This window comes from Myripristis murdjan, chromosome 7 (assembly GCF_902150065.1).
Source record: "Myripristis murdjan chromosome 7, fMyrMur1.1, whole genome shotgun sequence".
NCBI classification, from domain to species: domain Eukaryota; kingdom Metazoa; phylum Chordata; class Actinopteri; order Holocentriformes; family Holocentridae; genus Myripristis; species Myripristis murdjan.
In genome coordinates, this window is record NC_043986.1 from 4,968,476 (window position 1) to 4,982,359 (window position 13,884).

General features: G+C 40.2%; 1 protein-coding gene across 1 annotated transcript; it reads right to left on the reverse strand.

The window, feature by feature from the left end:
• Positions 1–1,466: 1,466 nt before the first annotated feature.
• Positions 1,467–9,493, reverse strand: LOC115362288 (ras-related protein Rab-7L1-like). Its single transcript, XM_030056150.1, has 5 exons — positions 9,376–9,493; positions 8,986–9,057; positions 7,933–8,114; positions 6,719–6,840; positions 1,467–1,593 (listed from the first exon to the last, which is right to left on the reverse strand). The coding sequence occupies exons 1-5, from the start codon at positions 9,491–9,493 to the stop codon at positions 1,467–1,469; spliced, it is 621 nt and encodes a 206-aa protein (XP_029912010.1).
• Positions 9,494–13,884: the final 4,391 nt, after the last annotated feature.

The window sequence follows — 13,884 nt, forward strand, 5'->3', positions numbered from 1 at the left end:
CACAGAAACTCCCTTTCATCACCACACACACACACACGCACACACACACACACACACACAACCACACACTCCTCTCTCTGGCTGGATGCCTCAGTGCTGGGTTACCCTCACATATCAGCTTTTATTAAAGGCAAATTCCACCCTAAAACATATCAACACTGTTTAAAAACCACGTCCAGTGAGGGAGTTTTCATCGCTGTTTTGTTGTTTGATGTTTTTGTTATTGTGCAGCCAACAGGCTCAAAGGGAATCCAGTGGCTTTAACCTTTTAGCGAAAGGTTATTTAAAGAACCTCCAAAGGCGCCTCAGAGAACCATCAAAAAAATATTTCCTTTAGGAACCATAAATGGTGCAAAAATAGTTTTTTTTTATAGAACCATTTAAAAAAAAAAAAAAAAAACAGTTTAAAACAAGATAAAAAGAAAGAATCTTCATGAGGTATGAGGTTAACGAATAATGTTATTTATATTTTGTATTTTTTTTCTGGGTTTTGTTCATACTACATGTATATATATTTTTGCACTATGTTTTCTCTCATTTTCTTTGTTTTTGGTTTTAGGTGTTTATTATGTGTATAAAGATGCATACTAAAAAAAAAAAAAAAAGTGTATATATGCTATATGTGTATACATGGATATGGATCATGTATATATTGTGGGTGTGCATTAACTGAATAATTGTGAAAAGGAAAGGAGTGGGAGTACATAAGTTATACTTCTCACTCCTTTTCGAATATGCACTTTTTATGTTTATCTTAAACTCTTTTGCTGTTCTGTTATTTCATATTCATATCCAAAATAAAAAAAAATATTGACTATTGACATTGATGAAAAGGTTCTTTGTGCACCCAATGGGTACACAAAGAACAGTGATTTTGAAGTCTATGAGATTTTTTTTACATTTTTTATTCCAAGCTGTGTATTTCAAATCCACACGATTCACTGTGTAAATGTGACAGCTTTGGAGTTGCTGTAAGGTTTATTTTTTCACTTTGACTGAGCCAGGCTAATGCCTCCCATAGACTTCAAGTCTTTATGCTAAGCTAACACAAAATGCAACCCACAGGAACTGAGCCACTGGACGTACAGAGGTGACAATGGTGCCCGACATCTTGTCTTAGTCTGGGTAAGTCGGAAAAAGGGGATTTTCACCAAAACATTGGAGTCTTCCTTTAATACCACAGGACCACTAGAGGTCGCTTTGCTTTAAAACATACCTACAGGTGTCACCATCAACAAGGTGAACCCCAATGCTGGATGCAGATTCAGAGGTGAAGAGGTAAAAATGAATTTTATTGTCAAAATGATGAATATTGGTGAAGGAGGGTATCGCACATCTTGTCTCAGTCTGGGTGCGTGGGGAGAAAAGGGGATTCTGCCCAAAACGTTCCTGTTCTTTAGTTATCCTTGTTCGGTCCGGTGGTTGCAGCCTTTGTGTTGAAAGGTGTTGTAAACGGTGATGTGCGCTCAGCAGCATCCTGTTCTCCGGGTGTTGCTGGCCGATGAGTCCAGCTGAGGGTTGACACAGTCATCCGATTCGGGTCGGACTGAGTTCAGGACGGACCGGGACGACATGATCTCCTCCACCAGCGTCCTGAAACACAACGACAGGTTTTTCCCGCACGTGTTTTATTTAGCAAAAGTACATGTGTTTGAGACATACTGGACATACAAACCGAGAGTCGGGACTCGGGTTATGCTGCACCAAGAGTCTGATAATGTGAAATGGTTGTTTTAATATCCTTGTTGCTGCTGTTTGTTGAAGTCCTCAAGATTAATTAACTTCCAGCAACTAGGACACGGCCAGGGGAAATCCAGCCAATCTGAAGCTATAAAGTTGCACATTTTATATGCGAACAAATGTCATAAAAAAAACTGTTATCTATAGAGGTATGAAAGTATGGAACTCACTGCCAAAAAAGATCAAGCTTACCACAAGCATTAATAAATTCAAAGTATTAGTAAAACAGTATTTACTGCAGCAGGGAAAACTTTAATTTGAGAACAAGGAAGTGTTTATGTGCACTGGGAACAAGACAAAAGAGTATGTAGGCTATATATTTGTTTTAATAAGAATGGTGATAAATGATGAGGATATTAACAGTAATAGTAATAGTCGTAATAATAACAATAATTATATTAAGATATCTTTGATTGTATGATAAGAAGTATACTTATGGTATTACATAAGAGTATGTATATATTTGTTTTAATAAGAATAATGATAACGGTGATAATGATGTGGATATTAATAGTAATAATAACAATAATAATATTTATATAGCTTCGATTGTATTATAAGAAGTATACTCATGGTATTACATATACTTTAGCACATCATGATAATTTAAGGATAAATAGATTCCAGATGTTAATGTATGGTAATATAGGATAATTAGGAGGTGTATTTGAAAATATCTGCCATATTATATATCTATTGAATCTGGGATGCTTTTGCTTAGATCGTTACGCAAATTTTGTTTCTTGATGATGACGGATTAACCTTTGTTTAAGTGTCTATTTGTTTAGATACATGTTTACATTTAATTTGTTTGTTTGTATAAGTGTTTATATTTAAGTTCATTGTTGTATGTATTTTTATTTTGTGTGGACCCCAGGAAGAGTAGCGGTTGCCTAGGGCGACAGCTAATGGGGATCCAAATAAATAAATAAATAAATAAATATCATAGGAGAGGGAAATGGGGATTGGTCAAAAGTCTTGGATGGCACTATTGACATAAAACTTTATGTCTGCCCACCAGTTTAGTAAAAAAAAAAAAAAAGGAAAAAGACACTGTTAGCTAAGAGGTAAGTATGAGATTTTAATGTATACTGCACATACAATACATATAATACATAATTTTTTTTGTCTGTTTCAAGCCTCTGCACCTACTTACAGGCCTCATAAAGCATAATTCTAATAGCTCAGCTCAACAAAGAAGGATACTATAAGAAAAGAGGTATATATTATTTAAAAAAATACTTTCTTAAAATCTTTGTTCATGCTCATTTATCTTCAAAAGTCTTCAAACTGTCGGCTAATCCAGCCCTACTCAGTTTGTGGCGTTGAGCCTTTGAGTCGGCTTACCTGGCAAAGCCCAACATCTATTTTTAACATTATAACTGGGCTGTCGTGATCACTAGAACTAAAGGACATTTTTTTTCCTCATATTTTTCATTTGTTAAGATGGACACAATTCATGCAAATCTAGTGCAACAATTCAGGAACTTTTTTTTTTTTTTTAAAACAGGATTTTTTTGTTTTCCTGGGGGAGGACACTCAGTCCCCATTTGAGATTTTGAGCAGGTAGACTGTCACTGTTTCTGTTCCAGTCATTTATAACAAATAACTCTGAATGATCCGCCAACCAGAAACCTAAACTGTAACATCTAAGGCAAACTAAAGCTCCTTCCCACGTGGATTCTCATTGCCAGCCTTGAATTTGCATTTCCTGCTTTTAACTTCACTCTGTTTTCCATGATGCATCATCCTCAGAGTAGCATCTGTTCGAGCTCTGTCGGGTTCAGGTTGTTTTCGTGCCGCGGCTCCTCTCCTGGCTATAAAACAAAAACTACCACCCCCACACTGTTTCTGTCTCTTATCTATCAAAGTGTCCTCTGCTGCTTCAGGCGAGGCCTTCATGAACCACACAAGCTTGCCCTAAAAAGGGAAAATCTGCCAGCATCAGCTCGATGCCGTGTGGGAAGTACCGCCATCTCATCTCTCAACAGCCACTCAGCTGATGGGTCTGATGTCGCGGCGGCCGAGCTCAACGCCGTGTTGGAGGACGAGCACCTCGCCAACACGAGGGCCTGTTATTGAACCTCCGTCACGGAAAAAGAGCTTAGCTGGGGTGAAAGTAGCAGTGCAGTAATGGAAAAACGCCAACCCAGTCGCCAGAATAAATGGTGCCATTTTACGTTTCTGCACGAAGGAAAGTCAACTTTTCTGAACCGAAAATATCAACTTTTAGACTCAAAGCCAAAGTGGTAGAGTCTGCGTCAACATGAATAATTGGCTATTCAATTAGCAAGATGCACGATGCTTTCTACTCTCCCCTGCACCGAAAGGACTGAGCCCTAATTTCGTTGCATTATTATACGTATATGATTGTGCAATGACAATAAAAAATCTATCTATCTATCTATCTATCTATCTAACATCACGTGACGGTTAATGTTTTAACATGAACAAACACTAGCTAACATCAGCTCATTAGCTACTTCAGACACTTTTTGTAGCTTCATGAGCCACCAAAACGATTTGGTCATGGGTTAGGAAAAGATTTGTCGTCATGGTTAAGGTTAGGAAAAGGTTATGTTAAAGGTTATGTTATGAAATGTTTGCTAATGTTTTGTATTTCAGCTGGTGAATGTTTCCTAGATAACATTAGCCAGTGAGCTAGCCACTTAGCTAAAAACAAACAAGACCCTACAGCGTTTTTTTTTTTTTTTTTTTTTTGCCTCTCTTTATGCCGCATCATGTAACTTGAAAACATAGGATTACATGTAGTCTGGGTTTGCAGAAATGTAAAATGCCAACATTTTTTTTTCCTGCTGGGCTGAAAACGTTAAATTTATGCTGCGTTCCAGCGGGGAATTGTACCTGTGAATCACGACTTCAAAGTCACGAGTCACGACTTCAAACCGTCCAGGCAGAACCGACACACATTCCTGTTACAACCGGCATTGGCGGAACGTGCTGTGAGCATGCTTATGTTATTTAATTTCATACACTTAACAGGTAATAATATATATAGTATTTACAACATAAACTTAAAAAAGTACTTTTTATCTCTACTCAATACAATATTTATCACCGTTGGCTACTTGAAGAACAACCGTCTCCTGTTTGTGTACAAAACCACCCGATCTACAATGAATCACTCCATTCGATGGGAAGAAATTACTAACAAAGCTAACTAACAAAGTAAACATCATGTACATTAACTGAACGAAGATTTTGGAAATAAAATGCACATTTCCCGCTAGAAATGTTATCAAAACGCATTTGAATGCATAAGCTATCTTAAAATATTGCATTTTCCACTGAGAATAAAAGGAATGTCCGCCATTTTTCTTAAGGCTCTCGCTTCAGGGCTCGCGCAGGCGGTGGGCGGGGGCCCCCAGAGGACAGCCAATAGAAACCCGTTTCCATTCGATGGGGATTTTGGAGTAATTCCTGTAATCTGGGTAAACGGGGTTGCAAAAATTGCACAATTCCGCTCCATTGAATGGGGGATTTTTTGAGTAATTTCTTCCCATCGAATGGAGTGATTCATTGTAGATCGGGTGACAAAACATAAACTGCGTGACGTCGAACGAGGAAGTTGGAGTACGTTGAGCACAATCAGAGAATCTCTAATATGGGGAGAAGTGGCACTCTCGTCTAACTTTCGGGTCTCGGAAACACGTCTCTGTCCATGTGAGGGCGCTCGCGGGCGAGTGCAGAATGAATGGGAGTCTATGGGGCTACACCCCTAAAAATTCACTTTTCTCTGGAAATAATTTTTTTTTCCAGTAATTTGAATACTGTTTTCAAAAGGGGGGGCTAAAAAATACACTCAGCTGAATATTGGATTTTTTAAGTTCACCTATATGTTCTAAAAAGCCGTTCAAAAAGTGTGATGACGTCACACATTGAGAGGTGCTGCTTTACGGCGATTTCCAGAGCCCGTCTCCACAGAGCAGACGGAGACACTCGAGAGAGCCCGTCTGTGCTATATTAGACATTCTCTGTACACACAAATATCAATTCTGATGGAAAAGTCCTCCTTAAGAGTGGAGTTTCCCGTTTCTCTTGGTCTTCGGGTGCCATCGAGTGGGATCCCTCGTCGTAAACAGCCGCAAGTCCGTCACTGACCAATCAGCATTCATTAGCAAATGCTAGCGTGTTATGGCCAACAACAGCCCAAACTGTAGGAAACTGAAATGATATAAGTTCTCGCTAATTTCACTTTTAACCTATAATCCATATTTAACTTTCAGAAACTACAACAGTGTTTGCGATTTTTCAACCATAAACAGGAGTAAGAGACAAATTTAGCCGTTTAGCTCCATAGAGCCCCATTCATTCTGCACTCGCCGGCAATCACCCCCAGTGGAATTACAGTGGAACTGCAACCAAGTTTGATACAACGGGGATTAATGGAGAGTGGCAAGGCTCGTCGTAGATGGGGTCTGGCACAATCGAGTTCACAGGCGTGAATTCACAGGTTTGGCTATAGCCCCGCCCACTTTTAACCGGTAAATCACCAGTTACGGGTGGCCTGGAACGCACCATTAAAGTAAAAGTCCCACATTCCAAGTTTATTCAAAATTCCTTCAGTTTAAAAGCATAGCAGTATTTTCCAGTAAAACGATCTTCAATGTGAAAACTAAAAGCAGACATGGATCCTCTCAGAGTTAAATAAAATTAATAAAATTATGTTTTACTTTTGTAAAGTCACGAAGTTTTTTTTTTTTTTCTAACTTTGGAGGTAATTAAGGGGGAGTTCAAGAGAAAATCAGAGTTCAGTGGGTAACAGAAAGTAATTGTGCTGATGACTTGGACTATCTGGCTAGACGACACTAGGTGGGCCTGGATTATTAACAAACCTGTGATGCACATTTTGCATTACTGAGCTGTGGAAACATGATGACGTGTTTGTTAGTAATCACTCAGGTGACATTTGACCTCTACTTGTCCCGTTTTTTCTTGTTTGGATTGTTTGCGTCACCTCATGGCCTCGGTGATGTTCTTGTTGTCCTTGACCGACGTCTCCATCCACGTTACGAAGCCGTTGGCCTTGCAGAACCTGCTGATGCTCTCAGCCGAGACACTCCTGTCAGCCAGATCACACTGGAGAGAGAGAGAGAGAGAGAGAGAGAGAGAGAGAAAGACTGTAGACTCGACTGATAATACACTGGTTGTCCATAGGAAGCGCTTATTCTAAAGTGATTTTGACGTCTGATCCCACAACAGTATGCATAAACATTTTTCCCATTATTAGTATTTGCATTATTATGGGTTTCAGTGGAAAACTGTAGCATGTCATGGTCTAGATTCTGCTCCATAGCGTTTTCCTCCATGCCAAGGACAAAATGCTGAACCTGAATCCTTTATGCCTCAAAAAGGCAGCAATGATGACGGTCATTTGCTGCTTTTAAATAATTTTTTTCTCCTTTTCTTTCTTTCTTTCTTTCTTTTTTTTTTTTTTTTTTTTGTTCCGGTACTGGAGCACCTTGTACTTTTGAAAATGGCATAAATCCACGGAAACATTTTGCTCTTCACCAGGGGGGCTGCATTAGAGCCACCTGTTTTTTTAGGATCCGGCCGCATCGCAGATCCCAGGACTAAAGCAGTTAAATATAGAGTGATTAAATGCCATTGAAATAATTAGGTTTGATGTTTTTCCCAAGTAAAAATAAGATATGTGAATAAAAATAGCAACATCAGCAGCTCTTTCATCTTAAAATACTGCCAAACAGGGCTATTCTGGAGCCAGTGAATATGGCTGGATCTTATTTCTATTACTTTTTACCTCACTAGTAGCAACTTTAATTTGATTTTAGCCACACACAAAGATATATTTTTATATTTGTAGGTATAGCATCCTCTGTGTGTGTGTGTGTGAAGGGCATGAAAAATGTCAAATTTGAGGACATCGGCACAAAACATCCACTTTCAGCAGCTTTGATCCAAATCCAGTGTTACAGACCTGCAAGGAAATCTTATTTTCTCACTTTTTGTAATTTTTTTTTGGCCATATCATTCAACATAGTGTATGCTAAAGTGTTGTTATGGAGCACCGTAGTGAACAATCTACTCAAGGAGGATTTTAGTATCTGTTTCCATCAATCTCCAACCACGCAAGAGCTGGCCGTTTCCCTCCAGCTCTGCTCCACCTTCACAGAAATGAAACAGCCTTTGTGAGAGCTGGAGAGACGGGACCTTGTTGGCCAGCAGGATGCAGGGGATAGCGCCCCCGCTGGGCAGCGTGGCCTTGCTGTCCAGGTCCTGTTTCCAGTGGCGGCAGCTGAGGAAGCTGGACGAGTTGGTGACGTCGAACATCACCACGCAGCCCGAGGCGCCTTTGTAGTAGATCCTGGCCATGGATATGAAACGCTCCTGGCCTGCATTCAACACACACACACACACACACACACACACACACACCCACGCAACACAGTGCTTCTCAGATAGGGGTATGTGTACCCCTAGTGGTATGTTGGAGTACTGCAGGGGGTACGTGAGATTTTAAATAAAATATCAGTCCTGCATGATCCCTGAAATAAGTAGCCCATGCTATAATAAGATCAATAAAAATGTAAATGTAAGTTTGCTGAACAACATTTTATATTCAATTTTCCCTCCTGGTTTCCCACAGGTGTCAAAGTGTGTGTTTGTGGTTTCAATCTGTTCACTATCACGACTAAATGTGTTCACTGTGACCGGGAAGCGAGACAGAAATGAGGAGAAAGAAATGATAAAGAAGCAAAAACAGAGCAAATAAACCTCTTTATATAAGCTTTTTTTCTGCCATTTTTTTTGTGTGTGTGTGCACTGGTCAGGGTTTCTTTACTGAAAAAATATTTCAAAGGGGGAACATTATTGAAAAGGAAATACAGGACGCTGCGTAGTCACGTGTATCAGTATAAGTTAGGGATGGGACAATATACTTATCTCACCATGCATTCCAGATTCAATACAACCAAAATATAAAATATAATGAATAAAAATGCGATGGTAACAATTTATGACAGCAGAATTATGTTTATTCAGAGCCACAGCTGTTTGTAGCAGAGACACCGTTTTGCTGGAATGAACACGGTTTTAATATGTGGTCTTTACAAAGTGCAGAAAGTACTTTTTGTATTGCTATCCTATATCGCAATATTATTTTATGACATTGCAGTTCATTTTTCTGACCTGTACTTTCTTGCAATTCAATATATTGTCCCATCCCTGATCTGTTTGAATGCACTTCTGTTACGCTGCTTGTACCTGCAATGTCCCATAGATGAAGCCGCACCGTCTCTGTGTCTGACCACTGCAGTGCTTTCATAGAAAAGTCCACTGGGGAGAGAGAGAGAGAGAGAAAGAGAGTGAAAGAGAAAGGGAGACAGACATTAGGTGACAAGCAAAGCAACAGTGTTAAAGAAAATGGTGGTTTATTGCACCATAGCTTCAATGATACAATGTAGACTCTTTATTGAAAATAAAATAAATATTAACAACACATACAAACATGCATTCACACACACACGCACACACACAATACTAACATCATCAAGAAGCAATAAAAAGAGAGAGAGAGGTCAAAAATGAGACAGAAACAGAATCCAGAATGAGATTGTGAATGTTAAAAACAGGATGATGTAACTTTCCTCTTACCTCCCACTGTGGACCTGTAGTCCCTGTTGAACTGACCGCTGACGTAGCGATGCACAAAGGTGGTTTTCCCAACATTTTGATCACCAATAACCAGTATTTTCAGGAGGTGCTCAGTCATAGCTCCTCTCCCGGGCGGCGGCGGCGGCGGCGTCTGTGCAGAGGCTCAAAGTTCACGCCTCATGTCAAGGAAATCAAATTTACGACCGGGACAGCCCGCCTCAAACGCTCCACCGAAACCCTCCGTTAAATCTGGCACTTTGCTTTTGTCCTGTGCACCTTCAAAACTGTTTGCACCTTATCTTCGTCGAACACCTGATCCTGATCCTGAGAGGGACATGATCAAGACAACCAGCTTCCACTGCTTCAGCCTATCAACCCGTAATCTCTCTCCATTTTTTAATCCAAGATGCAAGACTATTCTTTCATAATGACAAGCAGTTTCAATCTCAGGAGCCGCCAGCACGCTGCGCCGATTCACTTTCAGGAAGAAGTTGCCACGTGTCATAAACAGCTCTGTGTCATAAACCACACATTTGCGCAACTAGGGACACTACAGTGACCTATATTTTTGGTTTTAACCCTTATTTAACTGAATTTACCTGATACAGTCAGAGTTAAATTAATACGAATGATTTTGCATTGCATCATGGAGCCTAGTGAGTTTTTTGGGGGGGGCATCGACCTGTTGCAGTCAGACAAACTACACAAAATACATTGAGCTGTAGATTATTTCAGCCGGGCAAATAACCCAAAGGTACATTTGCATGAAGGATGCCACAAGAATCGACACTTAAGACACCAAGTCAGTGCCATAATGTTGGAAATGATACCAATACTTTTTAGTATCAACAGCATTGATGCAGCTTGATTTCATCATTTTTCTAACTCAATCTTGGCCTGTACGTTTATTAAAAACTATTCAAAGTGCCAGCCGTGCTTACAAAATAAGAGCACATAATCATGCCATTTGATTTATTGCTATGGTGGCGCATTCCCCTCAGTTCCTCTAATGTGACATCAGGATTTTATTGGCCTGCTTTGTTTTACCACTTGAAGGCTGCAGGCCAGTGTTGCAGTTATAGTTCTGTTATTTAACATGAACACACACCGTTTCTGATTTTGAATAAAAGGGTGTTTTGCTGAATGGGATGTCTGTGTTTGCTCTGCTGTGAGATCAGGTGTTGAGAGTCGTGGTGTGACTCTGGCATGGTGACATCATTCATTTGAACGGTGCAGCTGTTTCCTGTGAAGCGCGGTCGTGATCATTTTTAGAGCGGCGGTGCTAACTGTTCCTGTTTTCTGCTGGTTTCTATTCGTGTGCAGGACTTTGAGGAAAACCTGTCTGTCCGTAGGCTTCACATGCATCAGTAGCTGTTGCACCACCTGACACTTTGGTATTATTGCGACTGGAGAATTTATATTGCAACTATCACGTTGCAGTTCACCTGAAATGTAATAAACACATTGTCCTTTTACTGTAGGCAGGGCTGCCCATTCCAGTGATGCAGTGCATAGGAAATACACTGTATTACCTGCAATCACTGATCATCATGAAGCAAACCATCACAGTCAATTGACAACATACTGAAATTCAATTTATTGTAAAATAAAAATGACAATATGTATTGTAGAGCAGAGAAATGAGCTGTGATTTTATTCTGTTGCATCACAAATCAGATCACTGGGCCGTCACAATTTCACAAGCTCTCTAATCCAAATTACACAATATTATTTGTACTTCCCAGTAGCAAAATGTTTATTTTTTTTTCCATTTTGGCAAGCATCATGGCTTCAGAGGTGCAGACACAGCTGACCGGAAATGTAAAATGTGTATATGAGCTGGTAGTGAGTCGAGCCGAGAATGAGAATCATCTAGACTCAACCCCATGATGCTTTTTTTTTTTTTGCATATGTGTTTGTCACTGGTGAAAGCTGCTTGTGTGTGTTTTACTTTAGTGTGTGTTTATGCGCCGCTCAGAAGACGCACCAGATTTCGCTGCACAGCTGTGCAATGACAATAAAGTCATTTTATTTTATTCTTTATTCTGTATTCCATATAGATTTGCATGTTTTTTCTCAGCTGAAGCTGCATGGTCTTCACTTTAATTAACCCTCTGCAGTTTTGCACAGTGCACCTTCAAAGAGGAGTGGCTCAGGGGGGGGGGGGGTCACATTACAAAGCCTGTAATGTGATTCAGATCATATCAGAAGATAAAGATATTCTCAGATAAATCATTATAATTTGGGCTCTCATTATATATTCATTACAGCTCAGATCTCTGAATGGACAGATTTGAGCCTAAACAGGTGGTAGACACTATTCCATAAATAATAATAAAAACCTGGTAGACTGCGTGTGGGTGTGTTTTCTCTCCATAAAGCCTTCTCACTTCACTTCTCCTCTTATTTTTATTTTATTTATTTGATTTTTTGGACGGCAGAGTGCAGAGATGGGAGATGAATAACATCCCAGACTCTCTGACTGATCCACTCCTGCCTCCACGGGCCGAGATCTTCCTCCTCCTCTGCAGACATTTGCTCCTCCTCTTCCTCCTCGTCTTCATCCTCCTCCTCCTCTTCTTCCTCCTCCTCCTCCTCCGTCATCCATCTCACCTCCTTCAACAACAACACACCTCCTCCTCCTCTTCCTTTTCACCTGCTTCTCCTCCTGTAGCTCTCCTCCTCTCCCACACCTTGTTCTGTCTCTTCCTCCCCTCCACTCCACTCCACTTCACACACACACTCACACTCACACACACACACACACACACACACACACACACACACACACATGCCATCAACACTTGGCCACAGCAGGGTTTTTTTTTTTACAGCGCCAACTAGGTCGTGGTTACTGGCCAGCGAGCATGTTTCAGTCCCTTAGTGATGCTGATTCATTTTTCTTACTGTGCTCTGTGTGTGTGTGTGTGTGTGTGTGTGTGTGTGTGTGTGTGTGTGTGTGTGTGTGTGTGTTGGTCCTCAGTGCCTCTCAGGGTTTAAAATTAGCCCGTCTTTACATACTCAGCTCATTATTTATGTGCTAACTGCATCATAACGCCCTGTATTTCCTGCTGTCGGCCTAAACAGTGAGGCCGGTTATGGTTTTAATTTTTAATTTTTCCATTTTTCTGCTGTTTATGTCTACTGCTTTTCCACTGTCGTATGTCAAACTGTCCCCGATTTTATTCCGATCAAATTAAGTCACGTGTTACTCTCTGATTTCCCAGTTAAATTCCCCCCTAAATGCTTTACGGGGTCGTCTTTGCTCTCTTTGTCTTGGAACTTCGGTGAAAAAGCGAATTCACTGATTTCTGAAGCTTGTCATGATACAAGCTGAGGTGCAATTTGAAAGCTGGTGGAAATAAGGTGAATATTTCACTAAAATGCCGTGTAAATGTTGGGGTATGAGCTCATTCTGATGCCTCATTGGCTGAAGACACACCTCGTTTATAAGCACAAGATGCCATTTTTCAATTACATCAAATCAAAGACAAATCCTGCTGTCCTGTGCATTATTAAATTAAATGTACATGTGATTCAGCAGGACACATGTGGTGTCTTTTGAAACCTTGGGAACTTGAACCGAATTTATAGAATACAGTTTTGTGAGCTGGCACACGGCGTGGCCACGCGGCGTGCGTGAATGGGAGGAGCTGAAGGAGTTAAAATGTGATTTGCATGACGAACATGAGCACAGCGGTCTGTCTACAGCCGGGCTCGCCGGTGCTTCCATGGTCAAAGACGGCAAATTCAAGGATTTTATTCAGAAAATAAGAATGTGTAGTCATTTGTAAATGGATGTGAGTCATTTCATCATCAACCTTAGAAAAGGCCCATCAGACAACAGACAGCCAATCAGGCGAGGACCTGAGGACGGAAACCACTCAAAATCATTTCAGATTTGATTTCCTCCCCTTCAGATAAAAACGCAGCATTTGCATAAAGCAGCAGACACCGTTATTATCATTCAGGGTTGATCGCTTGAATGATTTTATGTTAATTTGATAGTTAAGTTTGAATAGATGAGTAGGTCAGCTGCAGAAAAATAAAAAAAAATAAAAAAAAAAATAAAACTACAGGAAGAACCAAAGCAGCATGAGAAGGAGGAAGTAGATTTAGACGATTAGTTTGTTTAGTTTGTCGTCCTGCTTTTGGGAAAATAGAGACATCACAGGTAAAAACATGATGCACAATAAAATAACATTCAGAGAAACACCAATATCACAGCCAAAAAAGGGTCTGTGAAGGCAGATGTATAACATTTTTAGTTTTGCACTGGAGAATGGAAGTATTTTCTAATTCTGCGGTAACATAATGTCATTTAAAAACTTTGCGACTGCGCTCACAGTCTCTGAAAAAAAGAAAGTCCACCATCAAAAACACAGGCGGTGTCCAAACCCGTGCTTTTTACGGAAGCCGTAAAAGGTCAGGGGTCATCATCACAAGAAAACGTGCTCCTGAGATAATGAGATGTTTTCGTTCAAGCTTGAGATCATGAAAGCGTTTTCT